At 44.7% G+C, this 23,264-nt stretch overlaps 1 protein-coding gene across 8 annotated transcripts in view; it reads right to left on the reverse strand.

Annotated features, from left to right (window-relative positions):
* LOC111243546 (nuclear hormone receptor FTZ-F1-like) overlaps positions 1–23,264 on the reverse strand; it is a 105,262-nt gene that overhangs the window by 51,959 nt on the left and 30,039 nt on the right. For 6 of the 8 annotated variants that reach the window (XR_015319101.1, XM_022789295.2, XM_022789294.2 and 3 more), the window contains one exon: positions 2,293–2,712. The exons of 1 other annotated variant lie outside the window; for it this stretch is intronic. Coding sequence is in view for 6 of the 7 variants with exons in the window: in XM_022789295.2 (XP_022645030.1) it covers positions 2,293–2,712 (420 nt within the window). In the remaining variant the exon portion in view is untranslated. Of the gene's footprint in view, positions 1–2,292; positions 2,713–3,058; positions 10,777–23,264 lie in introns of those variants that run through there. One more of the 8 variants, XM_086977382.1, reaches the window with a different exon arrangement.

Here is a 23,264-nt window from a genome sequence, read left to right on the forward strand (position 1 = left end):
CTCCTAAGTCAAAGTTATTATTTTGGCTGAACATGATGATAAACTACAAACTTAAATATTGTGTGCTCTGTGTCCTGGACGATAGTTCCTTAAAACTAAGTCACCTATATGATATATAGATAGCTGACACCAACTAACCAAAGGGTTAATATGAATACTTTCTCACGTGGCAACCTCAGTCTACGACTGACTATTTTGATAAAAACAACGATTTCATTTGAAATTCGTATCATAACTAGCTTCATCTTATTTTGAGGTCATACGACCTCCATTCGAATAGATAAATATATCATAATAATAATAATAATCATAGTAAATCATGTTTATCTTTGTGCCGTTACCGGTGCTCCCCCTGTTATTAATGCCGTTTACGCCCATTGACAAATTATGCATACATGCGAGACATTTATAGTACTCGAAGGCGTAGAACTGTCCAAGCTAGATAGGTTTGATAAAGAGAAGTCAATCTCCGTTGATGTTAGGTGAAGCTTATTGTTGTTCTTAGCGTCCAGATCTGTAGACGGTGTCTTTCGGCATCAGCGGCAGCAGACGATCGGCTGGTATAACGCGTATCGTCGTAGCGTCCAGCCGTGCGTTTGCTTGTTTGTTTGTCCGCTGAATTCCATTTACTTAGTTTGTTTGGCGATCGTCCAGACAGAACAGAGCTGGCCCGTCCGCTGAAACAAGAGGCGGCAGCTGCTGCGCGTATGCAATCGTTGCCGACCGGCCCGCCAAACAACCAATATTCCAGAGTAGCAGACAGAAAAGACAGACGCACTTTCTCACTCGTTCAGCCGCACAGGTGTATAAACACAGAGCGAATAAACACAGACACGGCGAACGACCACAGACGTCCACGCATACGTACGAAGACAATGCGGATACTCTGACGACATTAATAGTAATATATCGAATATCTAGCGCGGCCGCTACCACTGTTCAAGTAAACCAACAAGTGTCAATAGCGTTCCGCCGTGACGCGCCTCTCAGCTTGTAACTTTAAATAGCGACGCGTCGTTTTTACTTCGTTGTCACCATCTTCGTCAACCGACATATTATTCTTCGAGAACGATGCGCCGAAGGCAAGCCTGAAGGGGACCGCAAAGAATCGAAACCAGCGTGACAGAATACAAAAGGGTACAGCAGCGTAAAATAAGCAGACAAAAAGCAAAGGAGCCATAGAAAAAAAAAAAAAAAAAAAAAAAAGGAACAATTAGACGGGTACTGAGGGGCTGAGGCGATTGAAGAAACGAGGGACTAAAAGCGGCACGCATACTACACGCCGCACGGCATGTACACACGCATCTATAAACGCCCTAAAACATACAGACTGTACCTGTAGAGCAGTCTGTTACACGTGAGTGTCAAAATTGGTTTCAGCCGTTAATGCAATTTTAGTTGTTGTTACCTCTGTTGACGCTGCGATATATTGACAATACAGCTGTTATGGCTACTGCTACGTTTAGTGCAACAACCGGCACTAAATAAATGTTTCGAGTTTTACATCTGGTACTGTTGCCGAGCAGTGCGGCTCCCAGCTCGAAGCAGAGCGTGTCTACGGCCAGTTTCTGTTCCAGATCGGACCATCTTCCTAAGTAACTACTATATTTAGGTAGATTTTGCTTTATGCAGGACGCAACGAGGATTATCAGTAGCAATCATATTGATAGCGTTTAAAAGAGAGCGCAGCGACGCCGGAGAGGGCGCACGTACAGAGAACTCGTACCAGCAAACCCCGAGAGAATGGGGGGACTCAACAGCTGTATGCCGTATGGCGAAAATGCTTGCGGCATTGGAGATACGGAACCTTGCAACGTCAGCACTGTCAACGGCAAAGCTAATGATGGTTATGATATGAGTAGCAATGCTCTTTGTTTCTGTTGCCGCTGATAGCGGCGAACTAAGTGATTTTTTTGCGCGGCAATAATCATGCAAGGGTTGTTGCTCTCGCTAGTTGCTGTACGAGATGGTAGCCTTTACCCTATCGTCCTGATTCCCCGACATCTGTGCGCAGCCTTCGTGTTCACTACGACATTTAACGACCGCTTTCTACACTGTTAACATTTGATAATGTTGTAAAAGTACATATAAATCGCTACGATTACTTGCAGAATTTAACTTTTCAATCACCAGATGTTACTGCCACTTCTGTATATACGTATACATATATGCTTACATATATATACATATATATATTAGCAGTATAACTTGATTACATCTTAAGCTTAGTATACAGTTAATATAGTTATAGAAAGAGGAAAAAAGCGAAGTTAATTATCAGTGGGTACTCACCTTCGAGTTTCATCCCGACGTCGAGGCACTTCTGGAAGCGACAGAAGGGGCATCTTTTCCTCTGTGACTTGTCGATGTGGCACGATCTGTCAGCCACGCATGTGTAGACCTTTTTGTTCTGAACCGTCCTCTTGAAGAAGCCTTTGCAGGATTCACACGTAAGTAGGCCATAGTGGTAGCCAGACACTTTATCACCACAGACTGGGCACAGTTCCTCGATGCCCTCCTTGGAATCCGCCGAGGTGACGAGTGCGGCCGAGTTGGTCGGAGAAATGACCGCAAGTTCGAGGGAGGGATTAGCGTGGCCAACAACGGCACCAGGGGGCGGTGCCACTGACACACCAGTAACCCCTGCAACTCCACTGACTGCCATCACGTTGACCGGAGGCTGATACGTATCCGCACTGTACTGGTTCGGCCCTGTGGGAAAGTAAAAATTATCCATGAATGACGCCATTGTAATGGCTGGGGTCGCCACTAGGGGCGCGCTCAGATAGTCCAGTGTCGAAGCAATTGTAAATATTGAGGAAATACAAAAGCGACCTGCTCCTTCGCAGAAGCAGAAAAACAACAATTACACGTCACACACAGACACACGGACACACGGCAGTGTAGTGATGGTAGAGCACTATGAAGCCGATAGCACTACGAGACGACTATGTATAGTTGTTTGGCAACGTCTAATTTGATTAATGATGTTGATGTGGATGATAAGGATAATGATGATGAGGAGGAGGATAGGAATAACTTTGTTTTGCCGACAAACGTGTGATAAGACTTAGTAGCACGCTTGTCAATTGCTCTTGTTGTTGTCGTCGTCGTCGTCGTCGTGGTGGTGGCGGTCGTTGTTGTTGTTGATGAGGGTGATGGGAATGACGAGGTTTAGGGAAGAACCACATAAGTTCACGTAATCCGAATAGAGGCAGTCACCAGGCTTGTCACAGTTGCCGCATCTACGTCTCGTGAGATACAGCTAAAACACTCAGACTAATAGACACGTGTCCCACGTGACTGCGAAAACACAAAACGCACAACACACGCACACACACACACACGGCGCTGTTAGCTCGTATGGGGCTGTACGTAGCAGTAATAGGGGTTTTTGTGGATCGTTTCGTTCGTATTGTCACCGTATCGGATGAAAGTTGCGATTTGTGTTGTTTCTTGCGGACCGCAAGACACAGGAGAGGGACACTGTCGTCGATTAACTTAGCTAGTTATATTGCCGGCGAAGGAAGAAACGACAACTAACCACCACTGAAGACTGATGACAACAGGCAACTTGATTGATGGACAGATGCGTAGGAAGTTGCTAGATGATTAGCTTGCTTATTCGTTTCTCCTCGAAGGGAAATGGAATGGGTGAAGTAATAATGGATGTATATATGATCGATCGACTGATCGTCGATCAATTAATAACTGTTATAATTCCACTTTTTGATTTACTTGAAAAATCAGGTACACTTAGTCGCCGTAGTTGAGCCGTCGCGCGTCGAGCTGGCAGGCAACAAGAAAGACATTTTAGATTTCCGTATTTAACTTTCGTTTCATAAAGGTCCTCTTAGTAGAACGATCTTTTGACGACGTTACGCTCAATGTCAGCCATAAGGGTAGTCTACGACAGGAATAGGCACACTACACATTGTGGTCGTTCATTGCATCCAACAAGCCATAAACCCTTTTTGGGTGTAGGCCCTTTTTGCTGAGGGCAGTTTCATGTGGCTGCCGATAACCATCAGGACGGCAGATTAGCGTGAGTTGACAGCACTGCGCGAGCAAGCTCTCTCTAGTTCAATTGTCGCTGAATAGAAATAGCACGAGATACTTCGATGAGCGAGCAGACGTATAGACAGATAGTAGCTGCTCTCCACCGTCGGTACTACAGTATTCGTAGTATCAGTGACGACGATATAACAACTGAGTATTTAGGTAGTATAGGCAGTAACGACAACAACAGAAGAAGTTGCTGTCGCAGTAATAATGGCAGTCGAAGGAACTGACTCAGTCAAATCAGAGTAGCAATGGCAGCTTTCGTTGTACGAGTGGTGATAGTGATATATGATAAAAGTAGCAGTACTAGAAATGGTGGCAACAACAGACGGCGTGGCGCTCGCTACGGGTATCCAGGCACTTCTGCAAGCGCATGCATGCTTGCTTGCTCGCGGCCCGCCTCGCGCGCCCGGACATTGCGCGAAGGAGAGAGAAAGCGCTCGGGAAAGGGTCGAGCGACGACGACAACGAGAACGACGACGACGATGACGATGCCGCCGCGAGGAGGAGGACCAACAGCCGCTGTCGCAGCCGCTGCCGGTGCTACCGTCATTTCTACCCTAAAACGTGATGTAAGCACCCGCTCGGAACAGCACCAGCATCGCGAGCCAGAGCAACAACGGCTGGTTTCCACTATAGCGGGAGCCAGCGGCAGCAACAGCAGCAGCGGCCGTAGACATCCCACAACGTAGCAGCGTGCAGGCGGTTACACAGCCGCAACATCACGAAGGGCCACAAACTGGGCCAAGGTCGGAGAGGACCCACGGGCCCGGAGAGAGCGGAATCGTGGGAGAGGGTCGTTAACTGCTGAAGAAGTGGCAGCAGTCAGAATGGTGGCTCAGAGACTACAGCCACAAATGATGCTGCACCAGCTATGGGCCACATACAAAGTAAAAAAAAAAAATACGAAAGAACAAGGAACCAAAAAGTATGAGACACAGGACGAGGACGACGGCAGACGACTGAATGGGGCACGAGTAAGGGAGGGAGAAAAATGGAACAACACAAGGAAATGAGATTTGTTACCAGTTCGCGCAAATGACGATAGGCGCGCCGTGCACGGTACAATTGGCGGCAATAAACTTTTGGAGACTGACAACAAAAAAGTAAAAGCTGAAGTGGAGACCGTCTGCGACGTAAGACAATACGGAAATGAAGCGACGCTTCAAGGAAGTGTGTGTCAGAGAGGATTGGACGCGGGCAAACCCGTGAGGAAGACACCCACCATCGCCGCTTCACGTCACCACTTCACATCACCGCTTCTTCCTCGTGCTGTTGATCCTATTGCGAGCGTGTCTCCATGTCTGCGAATGTCACGCTAGCTGCTAGCTCTAAGGCTAGTATTACGGGGACGACGGCGGCTGCAGTTATGGTGGCGGTCGCAATAGTGGCTCAATGTGGCGCGCGCGGGCGCGAATGTCCTTGACCTAGGCACAGAGAGAGCCAGTTGGTCAGCCGAGAGAGGCAGAAACGACCGAGAAGCAGTCGTCACCGACAAGTGAGCGCTTGGCGGTACGGCTACCAGTAGCCGTCATCATTGCAGCTGCATTGCCGTACCGGAGAAAGCCATCTCAACGTAGACTGGGCCGAGGACGTCAGCATAGCAGTGATCTCGCCAATGCCGCCGCGGGTGGTTAGCAATGCTGGCACCACCGGTCCTGCTACTAGCCTCGTTACGGGCATCGTCACAGAGTCGTTTAAGGGAGAAGGACAATGGCAACCAGATTACAGACAAGCAGTCATAGAATAGTCGTCAATCGGTCGGAAGAAAGGAGGACCTATCGTTACTGATACTACAGTCGACAGTGCTTCGGGGTCTTTACCGGCTTTGTCACCGCTTGCAGGCTCAAATCAATGCAGCTGGTTGCGCGTGGAGACGAGAAGGTCGAGGCGAGGAACCAGCTAAGGCGGAGAGCGCCTCGACGTTCTCTGGGTCAAGGTGTGATTGAGTGTATTAGAGCTACAGACAAGAAAGCAATAGATAGATAGATAGATGCTAAAGAGATTATATATGCGGGCACTCTTGCTGGAGGGCGGGAAGGCATCTCAAAACACGATATCACAGCAGCCGGCCCCAGCAGACGCCGTAACTGAGACAACAGCTGCAGTTGTCGTCCGGCTCCTCGAATGCGTATCATGATCACTCACAACACATAAACATCAGCCTGACGCACCTCAATTGCTCTTGGAATCGAGATCCGTCCAGTGTCATACATGTATTCGACACGAGTTTATATTTGTCAAATGGGACCTTTTGCTTCATATGGATGTATGCTAAGTAGCCACTTACTGATGACGATACATCGAACACCACTATTAGAAGCCTCACCGGTAGGCAAGATCGGTACCCGATGTTAGCCGCATTTCTTTGGTACCTCACACGCCCGGAATAAGAGCTATCTAAACATAATCTAAGTGTAAAGCAGGGTCCCAGCGATCGCAACGGTTGCACCCGTCACCCCTTTCCTGCTCTAGCGTAAATGTTATAGTATTTTTACTCGCAAGATTCAGTTTTCTGACTAGTCGACCACATACAGCTACGTATAGCTTTTGTTCAAGCCTAAGGTGCGCGTGTTTGGTAAAAGGCTTTTGTCCTGAACTCAGAAGTTGGTAAAAACCGCATGGACAATGGTGGATTACACTTGAAGATATCGGTCTTCAGCGGCAGAATGAACTGTCTGAGCTATTTCTGTGTGCCGTTGTCGATATGTAGAGCTGTGGAGTCTCTTTGTGCTGGTTCTATCTATCCATCCATCTATTTATATGGACAAACAAACGAAACAGTTATTACTATTACTGCGGCAGCCAACTGCTTGAGTGGCCCTGCTCCGTTCAACCGTTGCTAGCTAACTGCTCTGCATTGTCACTATATGGGACTTCGTTATGTTACGCTACAGGAGATACTCGCGGGCCAAAGCTTTGTCGTTCAAGGACAACATCGCCTCCACATTAGCTTGGACAACGTTGGAACTGTCCAAACGACAGAAGCGGCCCGAGTGAAGATGCATCCCAGACAACACTAAAGATAACCCCCTTCATCACCATGATCATCTGCTCAACCATCACCGCTGGTTCTGCTGCTAGCCGTCACCGCTGACCCACGGATCTGCCTACATTAGTTCAAACTAAGATATGCGTCGTTCGACTCCTACTCTACTAAAACATCGACCAACCAGCCGACTGGAATACGACGCCCGTTTCGATTCGGGCCCTCTGGAAGAGTCTATGGGGCTGGGGGCAGCTCGACCAACAGTAACGCGAGCCCAACCGGGTAATGGTCCGGCCAGAAACAAGACCTTGACTTGCCCGGTTCGTTGGTGCCGGCAAAACTACGACCAGCTAGAGGCTCCCGTAACACTAACCCGACCAACAATTTAAATGCTGCCTGACTATCAAACCATTGCACAGATTTCATTAAATTTAATACTGCTATATCTAAATATAACGTCGTACGTAACCTATTAGAATACATCTTTTTTTTTTTTTTTTTTTTTTATTAAAACTGCTAACGTTGCGGGCAGACAGGTGTGCAGTGCTTGCTGTAAAACCAGAAATTTCTGGCTCTAATAACGTGGTTACGGGATACGGGCTTGAAAGTATGGCACCTTAGAGGTACGTTTGTATCCCGACTCATCTCTAAGAAAGTAAACAACCAAAAATGCCAAATTAACCGACATGCATATTTCTATCCTGTACACCGTTACCAGCACGACCTTTTACAATCGATGACTACACGACAGTGCAACATGAGCGTATGGGTGTCACTTCCTCAAATTCGAGACAAGATTTGAATTGGTATACCTTACGTATAAGGCCAATAAGGAAACGAGCCTCTTATCAAGTGTATCTGTACCGTTCTCCAACTGACTGCTAATTTTTCCTTGTCAAAATGCCCCAGCATTCGATGGTTTTTCAAACTGCGTTTATATTGGCAAAGATCGCCGCATCAAGACAAGAAAATACATTAGGAAGACGCAAACATTTTTTAATTATTATTCGAACTCCTACAAAAGCCGTGATGCCTAATAGTAATGGTGTGACCTTTTAATATACACGTGGCTTTTAACCTTTTAAAAATACAAGAAGCATAAGTGAAACTTTTACCATTAGTTAGTGTATTAAGTTAGTTTTGTCTGCGCGTCGACCAGTCTGCTTGGTTCTTGCAGTGGCAAGGATTAGAGCTCTCTCACTGACGTTCATTTTACCCACGCGCTTTCTGTATTAAAAAACATGTTATTCACCCCCGAGCGACGTTTGTCGTCGTCTGTATGAAGCGTGCCCGCCGGCAAAATGTTAGAGATCGCGTGTAATCGCACAGTAAGAGAAAATAAGTAGTCGAGAGGTTGCTATGGCGAATATTTTAAGCCTGTTACTTTCTGAATGGAACGTTATGTGCTCTAGACCGAATGATACCCCTCGTTAATTGATGAAGATATTGTTATTCTTTGCTACTGATATACTGATTATATATATATAGTTCAAAGGACAATTGATAATCGTTTCTGTGTGGCTACAAATAAAAACACGGTCAAGTAGAGATTAACCATATGGATAGACATATAAGCAAAGCCGTGCTCGGAGAGTGTCATCAGCTGAGCGCAGAAACATATTATTATCGCTTATACGAGGAAAACAGCCAGTCTAAAATAGTTTTTTATAGCTTTTAAGATTGCTTATAGTAAACAGATTCAATCTTTCGAATCAGGCCCACAAGTTTGAGGATCGACAAGATAAAAGAAGCAATTATCTCATGACGGGTTTTACAGAGTCCGCAGGGGCAAGATTGACGCAGAAATGTGCCGTTTGCCGGCTTTTGTTGCTGCTGCTGCTGCTGTTAACGATCATCTATCGAGCACATGTTTACTAGTCGGATCGATCAGTTCCAGCCTGCGATAGCCCATAGCGAGCACTGTTCAATTGGAGCGACATGACTCTCTCTCTGTGCTGATAAGCACTAGCAATAATTACTCATTGCCGTTACTGTTGCTGTTACTATTGGCTATTGTGGATAACTAAGACCCACGTAAAAAGAGTCCGAATCGGTCTGCTGTGACGGCTGCAACTGGCGCTACCCCAATTCTACGATGACAGCGACAAAAGCAGCAGCAACGCTCGCTGGTTGGCTTTCTTGCTTGTCGCCACCGTCAACAACGGCAGCCAGCTGGTTCATAACACCGCCATTGCCACGACTAGCGGTGACAACGGCACCACCGAGCGAACAGGAGGTAAGCTGTAGCCAAGCGGACTGTCTTTTGACTGCTGCCGCAGCTAGAGGGCAACCTTGACACAGTTCGGGGCTGGACTGCAGCCGGCTCACGCGCGCACCCAGATGCAAACTCACACGCACGCGCACAGCCAGACAGGCTGCCGACATACAGCTGCTACTCACAGGCAACGGCAGCTAGCCATACTGACATTACGAACACATGGATGGATGGACGGACGGACGGACGCTGGCGGCTACTGCCGCTGCACGAGCACGTATTGACGTCAGCGTCGTGGATGTCTATCTGACCGTGTGCATCAGCAGCCAGAGGTAAGTACGGCTACAGCTGCTGTTGCCGTGTCGGTGTTCGAGTAGTAGCGATCCGTATACCGCCTTAGCCAAAGCAAGAGCGAGCGGTACTTTCGTGACGCGGTACGACAGTAGCAAACCGGTCGAGCAGCACTGGTGAAAAGACAATCATCGAAGCTATAGCAGATGTCGAATCACTGCAGCTGAACTGATAGTTGTATCAAAACGTTATCTATGTACCTAATGTCGCTATGTACGCCTACTGACTTTGTTATGTCAGTAAGGTCCGTGTTGTACTTTTAAAGTTCATTCCAACCCTGGACAACCGACGCTGCCGAGGAAGCTGGCTTAAGAAACAGTTCATAATTCCGAAATGTCGCATTCCGTCTATTATCATTCTTAACGATGTTTAGCTTAACTTCTGATGCTGAATTCACGTCAGACAGTGTCTATCTTCGTGCCATCTGCTGTTACCGCTACGACGGTTACGACAACTGCTGATGCTGGTGTCTCTGCCACGCTCGTTGCATCTGCTGTACCACAGCATGAGTCAGCTACGCTGATTTACTTCGAGTGGTGCTATATTACGAAATAATAGTACTGCTGGTACTGTTAATATAAATTTACACTGATGCAGTCCTTCACCGACGGCACCGTGTTTCGTTTACGTTTGCTGTTCGTATCGCGAGTGTCCTACTGTTTAGCAGTTGGTGTAGCGGCCGTAAAAGCCGATGACTCCGGTGAAAAGTGCCGGCGGTCGTTGTCGTGATGGCTGCACCGGCGTGAGGAACACCGACATAGCGGAACGCATCAGCGATGAACGACGCTGAACGGACGAAAGTGCGACAGGAGCAGCATGAACTGCGAGGGAAAGCTTGAGGACATTGCAGAAGGTCTGTGCAGGCAAGGTCATCACCATTGGGTCGGTTGGGCTATACTATCGTTGCCCAGCATATCGTTACGCGTCATGAATGTGTAACACATCTGAGACATGGTGCCGCCAGTATCGTTCGTTAAACGCGGGACATTAAAAACGATGCAAACGTCTAGTTCTGCTAGTCGTCTTTCTACTCGGTTGTCAATAATTTCACATCGATACCAATACACTGAGAAGCTATTTTTTTGCTAGAAAGCTATTTCACTACTAGGGAAATGTCTTGTGATCAAGCGTAATTCATAGTAATTCAATAGCAAATTCAGTTTGTCGCTGGATTTGAAGCTTTGTAACTATAAACTGAAATATTTATCAGCCAGAATCCTGTTTGCAAATCCTATACGTGGCAGTAGCCTATACACCTCAAATCACATATGTATCATAAGTTCATTATACAGCAGCTGTGATGTAGATGCGTACTCAGCAATGAGTCACTCGTTCATTGTTTTCCTGGCTCAGAACTAGTTAATGGTAACTGAGTAAGAGATGACCATCTATTGGAAAATATGTTCTGAAACACTATAAAGCCTAACGGCCCCTTGCAGCAGTGGCATATACAGCTGCTTCTGTGTGAGAAAACTGCTAATTAAGAGCGTTCAAACACGAATTATACGCACACGGCGAATTGGCCTTGCTTTAGGCAGCTGAGCTTTCATCATCAAAGGTTCTCGGAATAATACTATATACCAGTAAAATTCAAAATATGAGCCATCAGGCGAAATAGGACTCCTCACAAACGAAACACGGCAAACAGAACGGACACAATGAATGAGCCATTGGAGAACGCTCACCAAATTCCCGACGTAACAAATGCTGCTTGAAGAGACATAGTCTTTAATGTCCAGCTTATATCACAGTATATCTTTATATAATTAGATCAGAACCCATACGTTTACTTTGTCTTCACATTGAAACTTGATTTAGGTTAAGATCAGTGAGTCATTGACGGAAGTTTATATCGACGTTGCATGGCTTCTTTATAATTCTACTGCCACACATTTACGCTTTTTAAACTGGCATTCATAATATAAAAGTATCGCAGTGGGCAGGGTCATTGAGTTACTACCACTGGAAGAGTATCTACGCTGTGCCATAATCCGATTTTCCGAAATGCTTTTGCCCGCTCGTCATAAAATCAATTCCTGTATCAAATGGCGTCCTCCGTAAACCACGATCGGTTGACTAATCCTTGTGACACTGTTTCAGCCCCACCATGATTGACACAAGAGTTTATAGGATATGCCCTTATTACCATTCGCAAATGATATAAATAAAAGAAAGCCTGTTGGAGTCAGCGCGTAATCGACATCCCGCAATGCGCTCGCCAGTAGTATCATCAGCATCGTATATGAGTAATCTATAACTTAGAGGGGTCGTCTAGTAATTTATGTTCACACGGCACCCATACGAAAGTAAATCTCACTGATTCTATGAAGATTCTTGGGCCCTCATATTTGTGGGTATGCTTTCCGCCATCGCTCGTGGTATTCGGCGATTTAAACAACTGGCATGACATTGATAGTGTCCGTTTTACTGCTCTACGGACATTGATCCGCTGATTGAGGTAGAAAATTTGCCGCTGTAACAGTTCCCCATGATTGTTGCCCGCTTCATGCTCACTGAGTGCCATTTTGTCACTAGCAGGCTCCGGACCCAGCCCCCGCTATTCCACAGTATCGCCAAGGCTGTGATCACAATCAAAGCCATGATACCACTTTAGGCTATTCAAAGTTATTTACACAAGTAAATAGATGTACGACTGTTTTGAGTCTTCGAGTAACGAATAAGTTTTCTGGGATTTACGATGGCTCAAGGTGCTGTTTTGTCGCTTATTTGTACTCTCTTTTATATATATTCTGTATTATAGTTGCAGCACGGTGATTGTTGCTTGTGCTCTTTTTGTTGTACATGCTGTTGCTGCTTTTCGTGTTGGGTTGCCCCGGCAGCTGTGGCAGAGGTGGTGGGGCAACGAAGCAAGCGGCTGCGACATGCGGCAAACAAGCAAACGCACCAGTCGGTCAGCAGGCTGGCTCGACGGCGCAGTGGTGTGTCTCTCTAAATAGGTTAGACCGTGACCCAGTGACCCAGTGGCATGCCATTACTTCTACGGCCACCACCGTTACGACTACTACAACTATTGCTGCTATGGCAGCCGTTCCTGCACGACGACGATGACGCCCCTATGAGTGAGTGAGTACGCATTACGACCGAGACGCCATCACCGCAAGGGTGACGACGGCGGTGGTGGCGGGACCAAGAGAGACACTCGCGTGCAAAAAGGATGCAATAATACTGGTCGTCGGTCAGCTCGGAGCCCAGAGTAGAAAATATCATTCCGCCAACGAACCACATCAGCCAAAGCTGTTCGAGGGCAGCCGAGTGGCCAGGCCAAGAACAAGTCTCTGTCGCTGCCCCGCTTATGATAATGATGATGATAGTAGTGGCATTGGTATCGTTTTGCGCGGCTGATGTGGCTGCTATGTTTGTAGCGGCTGTTAGTGCATGTATAGGCACTCGCGTACTCTTGACAGTAGTATTAAAAGGCCCAAGCAAGGTCAAAGTGGTGCAACTGCCGGCAATGGTTGCGGCCATATTGGCGGTAGCGGCCGCAGCGGCAGCAATATCGTCAGGACGGCGACCCTCATAGGCGGCGTGTGGTCGTTGTCGCCATGGTGATGTCCACTAGTGCAGAGATTGTCTCGTCCGTCGCCTCCACTTCCGCGACCATCACTGGCAGTTTTCGCGGTTACTGCCACTGCTGCTATTATAGACGTTTTAATCACAGTAAAAAAGAACAATTATAATAGCAGGGGAAGGAAAGAAGGAAACAGGCAAAAAGAAGGTCGCAGAAGGTACAAGAGCCACAGACTATAGCTCTGTGCACCGCCAGGATGCGTGAATATCATAAGTGCCCCTCAAAAATGGCAGCCGTAACAACATCAATAAGGTCGACGTTTGTTACAAAGCAGTGGTCACAGAGCTAAGTGAGGCGGTCTACAGAGGTGTCAAGGAGATGATAAAACCAATCAGCTCCTTCAGATCAAGTTCGTCCTATACCTCGCTTATCACCCGAACAGAGAAACATTCATAAGAAACAAAGTATTTTTTTAAAAGCAATTCAGGTAGTCCGAAGTACCATATACTACGAGTCGGATCGCTTTTATCACGTTCAAATGCCCTCCACATCAAAAAGTTTCACACATCGTTACCAATAACCCAAGTTCAAATAAGTACATGTTACTACTGCAACTTGTAAAGCATATAATAAATACAATAGATCGTAACAAGTTTACTGGAGTACTTAGCTTTGTGTTTAATTTTAGTCGTTATCTGAAAAGCATACGAGCGGTTACTTAGGGATGAAGTCACCGGCGCTGATTCCATCTTTTGCTGATGAAGTAAGTTTTAAACTTTGAAGTAAGTGGAACTATATAAAATGGCGCCTCTTACTTCATTCCATTCATCTCGAGGATACGCTGTGTCTTTGTGTTTAAAGCCGTAACTATAGTATTTAGTTTGATCAAATGTAGGTTATCAATATGTCTGTATATGGGGCGTTTCTTCTATATATATGTATTGTTAGACGTTGAGGCGACTATGAATGTCAGAGATTCAGTTCAGGGTCTCAACGCACCAAGCATATCAGTTTGGTCTATGCAATCAAAAGCGACTCAACATGGAATCTAACTAGTAATTCATTGAGCACTACGACTCTCCAGTGGCTTCAAAAGTATGGATCAATGTGGACCGATTGGAGAGAGAAATGTTATTTTTTTGTGACGACAATGTTTACCCCGTGTGTATAATGACATAAACGACGGTTTCATCATGACGACCACCACCACTGGCATAAAGTGCACGTGCACTCCTCAGTGATGTGAGGCATACATTGTATGTTACGGTTATGTAAGGACTGACGGCTCTGAGAAGTTCGAAGAGAATCAAGCCAGCTGCTATTATGGCTAATTTGTTTGTCTGTTATGCAGCGGATCTATCGTCCGCTTGTATTTCACGCACGCAATCATGGCATAGACCAACAATAGATGAAACGGTGGTAGCAGTCGTACTGCATGTAGCCTGCATCCCCCTCGACTCGTTTGAACGAAACGTCATGTCGGAACTGACGCTCCTGTGTCCTAAGGCTGCAAGGTACGTTGATGGAAATAACGGCCTTGAGCACTCGCATTATGAACAGTTCTAATAACGCTGAACGCTTGTATAATTGTGACAGCCACTGCGTACGTTCTGTCCTTTTTTAATTATTTGCTTTACTCGGCCATTTAGAGTGTGTATGTTTTCCTGTTTCCTATATGATCCACCGCCCACCATCGACAAACGCAAAGCCAGACAACAAATCGTACTTTAGAGAACTGTTCCGAGTAGTAAACTTGTATATTATACCAAAACAAAGTCGCTGATATATGACGAGCATCGTAGAACGCAGTATTTAAATGTGTTTGTTTTTGTGGTTCTTTCAATGACCTTATGTGTCGTATTTTAACTCGCAGCGGTGATTGCTATATATATATATATATATATATATATATATATCAGCAATCACCACTCGATGCTTTATACGTACCAACAGTGTAAAGTTCCCGTATTAACGGCGACGGCGATATATATATGTTTATATATAATGTACAGCTCCAAAATTGGGCTTCGGTGGACGGTTGTTCATTGCAAAGAGGCGCCGGAAAAGTTCATTCTTTCTGCAACATAGCAACGAACTCACTGCGGTGAGGAAAAGTGGCTCGGTTGGGGAATTCGAGCGAAGATCATCTATTGACCTACGACGGCCTATGTAATGACCGGTTTTTATGCAGGGTCTAAAAACATTGAAAATCCACCAATACGGCAAATCGAAAGATTCCCAAGAGGATTTAGACTCAAAGGACCTGAACAGTCATCAAATGGACCAGAAGACCTTTTTTAGTATATCTAAGCTTTTACTACTGAAATTAATGACCACTTTAGAAATAATATTATCGGCTGCCGATTGTCCTGAATAGACGTGACCGTCAAAGCTGGTTCTTATAGCAGAGGCAAAAATTTTCAATTTTTTTCCTTATTAAAAACACAGGCTTAGAAGGAAGGAGGGCATAAGGAAAAGTCTCGATCTAAATGTCGTATCGTGTATATTACTAGCTTGTTCAGTATTAAACGCCAAATAATAAACTCTAACCTTAACAGCCTGTTTAACAAACACAAGTCTTTTATTTTCGACCGATGTATGCATCGGTATTACGTACGACCCCCTACCATCTGGGAAATAGCTCATTTATTCCGCTGCTACAAAAGCCTATAGTGTAGTTCGTATTTTAAGAAGTTCTTATTTTTTCAAAAATGAATTTCAACAAGTTTGAGCTTTGAAATATTTTTCAATATAGTTGTTATGATTTAGACAAAAGAGGTGAGCTATGAAAGTAATGCCCTTTGGGCTTTGTAGATGAAAAAGAACCTTCAATTGTAAGTAGTGCATCCTTGCCATGACGATTCTCATGGCGTGAGGTCGAATGTTGCCGTCCTGTAAGAGTGGTTTCCTTTGTTCATCAGCGTTGGCTACTTAATGCGAGTATAATTCATCACCTGCTTCAATTGTTGACAGTATACTTCAGCTGCAATCGGCGAGTCAGGATTCATCAATCTGCAGTGGGTGAAACTTCAACTGGGCTGACAAACAGACACCGTTAACTGTTACAATTGCGTGTTTGCTCTAGGCTGATGTTCCTTCTGTTGAGCTGCGTCCCCCTGCGATCATTGTAGGAGATCCATTTTTCATCATAAGTCACAACGGAACGCAAGAATCCACCGTTATTATAACGTGGAGTTCCTACGTCTTAATTTTTTACAGTAGATCTAATTCTATTAGCATCAATTTATTCTTTTTTTTTTTTTAAGCTTTTCAATTTGGTTTGCTCGAGGTAAACGGATCTTTTGACATAGACGGAGTCTGAGTAGCAACAGCCACACACTTTGAGATGGATCGGCATCCCTCGTGACTCCATTATTAGCCTTCGCACAGCGAATTCCACGTGACTCATTATCAAATTTAAAGTTCCCGGCCTGGAGCTTCAGACTGATTACAGTGTCAGCAGTCATACAGCGAGCGAAATGTTTCCTCCTCTGTATACAAAAACTGAAATCATATTTGTAAGCCATTTGAATTTTTTTCGTCGTAGTTCACGGCGATTCGTCTGCTAAAAGTCCGAGTGACGGTATCCGACCGAACGGCCTCAGATTTCCAAGAGTACACTGCATCTCAATAACAATATGAAAAAAAAACTGATACAAAAAAACATTTTTTTTATAAAATAGCGCTATTTTAAAGGATGAGATTAGTTTCCCTCGCATTTCATCCTGAACTACCCAATATATGATATCAATTGCTTAAAGAAATTAAGCAAAGAAAATAACATCAGCCCGCGTTCGCGGCAAGCACTGTTTCTGTCCACGTAAACTTCTTGCTTTCCAACCAAATTGCTTTAAAAGTGCTCCCATTGCAAGTTTACCCGGGTCAACGGGTAGCCCAAAACCGACAAAAATCAATATTAGCATATAGATTAGCTACAGTTTCAAAAAGTGACCAAACCAAGGGGTTTGCGAACGACATTATGTGATCGAGAGACGGCGTTGTATGTTCAAAGAAACAAGGTCATCGTTAACAAAAATCTGATTCATACAATATAAAGGTAGGGATTTTGATTTTTCCGCTGTGACAGGAAAAGAACCCAAACAATGATACCAACATGAGCTAGTTGTGTCATACGTTCAGCGGCTTATGACAAAAGAATAGTATAATCTATCTATATAGTTTATCAGCGTATCGAATACATTATATCAGGCTCTTCTTTCTTGCTCAGTCGCGCAGATAAACATAGCCCACAGCAGGACCATTCAGCTGTAGCCAAACGTCTGACGGCGTGCTGGTTACAATGCCAGCCCGGATTTTCTCTCCGAGGTCATTACGGGTTGCTCGGGTAACTTCTAGCTAGCTTGTTCCATTATGAAGCGTTCGTCGTTGTGGTAAAATGACGTCATTGGAAGCGCTAGACTGAAACGCCAAACGGCAAAACAGTTACTTCGATCACGCTGACGCGATCGCCCTCACACGTATACGAAACATCGAAACGTTTACACGAATCTACACACATACAAACACTGTTGCTTTTCTAGCTAGAATCGATATTTTCTTATAAGCAAACCTAAATATACTATTTGTCCGTTTTATTAAACGCGATTATTTCCGAGAACGTCGTATTATTCACTAAATTACCTCCTGATTTCTCCAAAGTTCTTCAAACCTATCAACATATGGCTATAACAGCTAATAATCCTTAGCTATATTGTCTTTTGAAAGCGGTTACTACTCGGCATTAACAGAAAATGTTTGCGTTGTCTTTCGGAATAACAGTTTTCCTCAGAACTTTGAAAATGCCTTTTCTTTAGAGAACGATGGATTTTCAGACCTGGTTTTTTTTTACGTAGGATCTTCTCTTATTTCGACCAAAACTGCACGACTAGTAACATAGAAATGCTACTTTTCCATTTTCCGTTATGGCCTTTGTCAGTCAAAATGGTTGTGTCTCGTGTTAAAAGCTAGTCATTATTCTTTTTTTCTTTCATGGAAAAACGAGATATCATTAGTAGAATTAGAATAATAATACTTTGCTAGCTAGCAGTAGCCTAAGGTTGGTATGGTAAACACTTTATTGCGCCAAGCAATAAGTCGGTTAACGGAACGCCAGTCGAGCGATCTGCCATATTGTCAGCGTCTTTTTTTCAGCTATTTACTTGATACAGTGCGCTTTCGCACAAAACACTGCGTTAGCCAAACATGGTACCCCAAGCCGCCATTTGCGGACTGCTTTCGTTCTGCTTGCAGTTCCCCTTCATCAGGTCGTTTCTTCTGCCCCTCTATCCACCGCCGAAAAATAGAAACGCAGCTGTGGCATAACACTGGCACTCGTAGTAATGCCGCATTTTCCCCCATGTCTGACAATGAACGCGTTATTTGTTGATCGCGTGAGTGTGATCTATGTAGCAGGTATGGACAGCTGAGCAGCGTTCACAAGTGGACCGCTGAATCGACCGAAAAAATGAAAGCTGATCCAAAGGACAAGGTGCATTATCACCATCGTCAGCATCATTCTAGTGAAGTAAACGAAGAAGACAATGACGGTGGAAACGAGCAAGCTACGAAGGTACACTGCCGCCATGGAAAACAGTACGCTTTGGCGTGTGCGTATCTGTGTGTCTACGGACTCTCGCAATCGCACATATACGCACGCCAGTCCCCGTGGAGTCGTCAGAAATAGGGAGCCGCACCGTGGTAACACTGCGCAGGCCTTGTCGCACAAGTGACCGTCTCACGCGCTTTTGACGGCGCCGAGCCCGGTTGTTTAAATTTGTCTTTAATCAATCTAGATACAAAGTACCACGATCCACTGCGTCAAAATAAGTTGGCGAAAAAACGAGAAGCATTCTTGTTACGTTAGTTCCTACTTACTTCCACCAGCTTTACCGCCACAGTTGTAATATGAACATAGACATACTAGAATCTCGATCGAACTGAAATAACTGATTGTGGTTAAAGTTCGGTAAGTTACGCTCGATGTCGATAGGACGAATATTTAATATAATATGCAGTTACAACGAAACGTTCATTCCGCAGTCCTCCTGTGTTATCCAACCAATAAAAATAGTGATGATAATAATAAGAGACGTTTCTACTTGAAGACGACACAGTCTCGTATTTGATCCACCTGATTATCTTTTTCATTGCTGAACGCATTGACGTCTCCACAACCGATTTCGTCATTGAATGGTTAAAAGCAATTAGTCCTTCGTCATTAATCATTCACTGTTACGTCACTCATTCATTTTGTCCTTCGTTTACTGTAGATATTATTCAACCGGCTCGTAAGCTTCTTTCTGTACTCATGATGCCATCAACAATCTTAGGGTACGTACTATCAGGTGTCCTGTGGCAGTTGTTCGGCCCTAGTTTATGTTGTTTTTGGTCGGTTTCCCGTTCCCCATTGAAATGTTTACCTAAACTTATTTATTAGCTTCTAATATGTACGAATTTCACAGATTTACCCCTAACATAACAAGAACTACAATTGCAGTTCTGCTTAGATACCGTCAATTAGTTCGATTACCCCTTTGAAGCTATGCAATCATGGTAATTCTGCAATAATTTACCCTGGTGTCTTTATCCTATTATGGCGATCTATTACGGCCATAGTTCCACTATCCCAATGCAATCGATCCGTCACTGCACTGTATTCATCTCGTTTTCCTCAGAGATAGCTGACCTCAAAATTTCAAAGGCTTAAAGAAAGGGCCTTTGTCTAAGTCTTTGAAAAAATACCTGTATCGCGTTTACCTATAGCCTAGAGTGCGATTCAAGTCGGCCGTTGACTTACTCAAAATTTTTGGCTCCGGTATATAAGATTGAGCTAGCGTCATCCGTAGTCAACAACTCCGCTTCTCCGTTAAAAAAAACTATTTTCAGTTTCTGCCGATTACTGCGCTGTTTATAGCTTCACGTTGTGTTTGATCCCGTTTCCAGCATTCATATGAATAACTTTATAAGTTTTCGATAATTTCGGCAACAATCACAATCTATTGCAAAATTGTAAAAAATCTCTTTTGTTTTTCTTCAAATATTAACGTTGTGTGTATCCTCTAGAGCTTGCAAAAGAGAACTCAAGTCTAGGTTAGGACGCGTGGGATGAACATGTCCGGTCGAATACTGAGCGCTAGTTTTGCCCGTCCATTGCACCGCAAGCAGCAGGTAGAGACGAAAGAGTTCTCCTAGGGCCTATATCTCTTCTATCATTACCGCGGTCACTGTAACTGCCGTATTACGTAATTAATAATTATGGCAACGGCCACCGGTGGTCAAGTTCATAGATAGATGTCAGTACCTGCTTGGCATCATTCGATTACGCACGGGTGTTCAAATAAAGAGAGGCTTTCTGAATTGGTGTCAAGGCGTGTATGCTCTATTGGAAAGAGGGCTTGAGTACATATAATGCGGCAGCTACCCAAGCAACACTAAGATGATACAGGCTAGTGCAGGTGTCACAGGGAAGCAAGGTCCTAAATCAATAAAACTCCTTTAACCAGATTAGGTGACAATCAACTGAGGGTCGACCAGTTTATAGCGAAATCGAACTTTTACTGGTCTTGTTGCTATTATTTTCCTACTATACATGTAGCTCTGCGGGGAAAAAGATGACGACTTTCAATATAAAGAGCTCAACTTAATGTTTTTTTTTTCATTTAAGTACTACGATGATAATCGTACATCGAATTGTATTCAGTATGGAAAATGAAAAATTAACTTTCAACAAGGCAGGGATAAGCAGCAACTTCAACAGAAGCAGGCAGACAAAAAACCTGTTGAAAGTGACGAATAATCTATGATGATGGAACTAGAATCGGCAAACGCTACGACAAAGCAGAAAGCGTCATTGCCCCTCCACGCTGTTATTATTAATATCATCAATGTCGAATACAGCAAACCAACCTAAAACACATAATTTTTTACTTTTTTTTTTCTCAAATCCATGCCTTTTATCGGATGTTGGGGAGGCTGGATCTTGGTAACAATTAAACACTCGACACGAGAGGACACGTGTTTGGATCAATGCAGATTTAGCCCGTGACGCCAGACCGCCCTGATCACATGCACTGTCCTTTTTTTTTTTTTTTTTTTTCGAAGTCAGAGCTTCGCGATGGGGGAATACTCAATGGCTAAGCCATTCAGACAATGGCTGTACTGGTCGGTTCGAAAGTAAAGTTTACCAAAGGTGCTGAGCAGTAGGCCACTTTCCTAAAGGACAAGAGAATGACCGATGTAAGGGCTCAGTTAGCTGCAACAGTTCCATCTGGCAGCCAACGAAGATCCAAAGCAGGAAGAAATGCATATCACAAACGAGGCGTCCCACAGAACCTTCCGCGTCCTGTCGGACGACTTCGGACAGAGTGGAGCGACGCCAATAAATGGTGCAACGCTTAGTAATGTGCTGTATCGTCTTTAAGTATGTTATAAACGATCTCTAGCATGTTTATACTACATAAAAAAATAATGTTTATATATTTAATATTATGTTGGTTATATAACTCTTAGTTTTTTTTTTCGCCAACACTCAACGCGTATACTTGGTCACGACGGTTTTCTAGGCGCATGCTGCGATCGAGAGCCACCCACCCCCTTAGGCCATATTATAGCTCTGCCAGTGACCAGGAAAGACTCTTAGTTTAAAGTTGTTTTGTATGTCTGTGGCAGCATTTTTAAAGCCAGACGCGTCTACGTTACGATTTTCCAAGAACCCTAGTAGTAAGGAGCATGGGTGGCAAAGGAGAAACGGTATGAAGGCGTCCGAAGCGTGAGCTGCGGGCTTGTCGGCCAGCCAGTCAGCCTATGACCTTGCTCTACAGTAGCGGCTTTTCATGAGCCCGTGAAGCAACACCGTATTCCAAGCTTTAATAGTACTGTTTCTGCTGTAGCTACTGTGATGGTAGCACTGCACAATGGTTTACACGTATCTTAGACGAAACGACAGGGAGGCGAGTACAGCCGCAGACAATCAGGCCCGATCGACATTAAATAAGTACCGCACGGAATCTGAAAACTGGCCGTCGACAACAATATCTGCTGCGCCTGCTATAACCACGATATCAGCCGAAAATTGCCACCTTAACAACAACAACAACAAAAGGGGACGACGTGCTTTGATAACAACATTTAACAGCAGCAGTGGTGTCAGGGGCTTCCTTGACTTTCGCGTGCGCTTCGACTGCTAGCTATGGCTTGCCGCGACGCGCGCTGCTTAAAAGTCTGTGGATGAACTAATGGTACTGATGGCTAAATTTTTTCTATCATGTTACACACACGCTAAGTTTCGTCGTGGGCAAAAAGCAATTAACGGACGAGATGGCTTGACACAGGCAAAAACAGCTGTTACAATAAAAAGAAAAGGAAAAAACTTTTTTTTTTCTTCTTTTATGGTTCAGCCAATGGCGAGTGGTGTCACTATTGCTCAATTATCCATGAGCCTATATGCTGTATAGTTGGTTGATTGTCTGCATTTCATTATTTACTCCATTCCCAATGCATCACTCTGTTTTGTTTAGTCGTTCGTGGGTCCATTCTTCCGTTTAATTCATTTGGTGATGCTGCTCCATGCTGAGATGTTTGTAGCATCAGCACTACCAGTTTCATGATAATGGCGCTCTTGAATGGAACCTACATTCGACGGATGGAAGGGAAGAAATGTGTAGAGAAATAGGCCTCGACTAGGAAATAATGATCTTTCCTGCTTCTACACGTAAATCGTGTTATTCGAGTGAATCAACAGGGTAACGGGGCATTAGAGAAGACCATCGGTAGCAGTTGACGGGTAATAGAAATACGATTTCTTAGCCAGAACGCTCGAAATCACTCCTAGTGCTCTTTGTGGATATAATAACACTTGTCAAAATTGAAAAAAATATCCATACTCTATGCAGTATAGCGGAAACGTGTGTTGCGGCGTATTACAAACGTGTGAAAGTACAGCAACCTTGCGGCCCCGCTGACACTTCTGTACCGCCTTCGGTTCTCCAGAGTCCCAGCCGCATGACCCAGATTCGCCAGCAGCATTGGCTGCATCTACTAACAAGTGTCTCTGAGTCGTCTAGCCGTTCGGAATCGTCTTCCCAACCCCCCCCCCCCCCCCCGCGTCCGCTGGGTCGGCC

The sequence above is a fragment of the Varroa destructor genome, unplaced genomic scaffold (genome assembly GCF_002443255.2).
Source record: "Varroa destructor unplaced genomic scaffold, Vdes_3.0 BEIS01000001.1, whole genome shotgun sequence".
NCBI lineage: Eukaryota > Metazoa > Arthropoda > Arachnida > Mesostigmata > Varroidae > Varroa > Varroa destructor.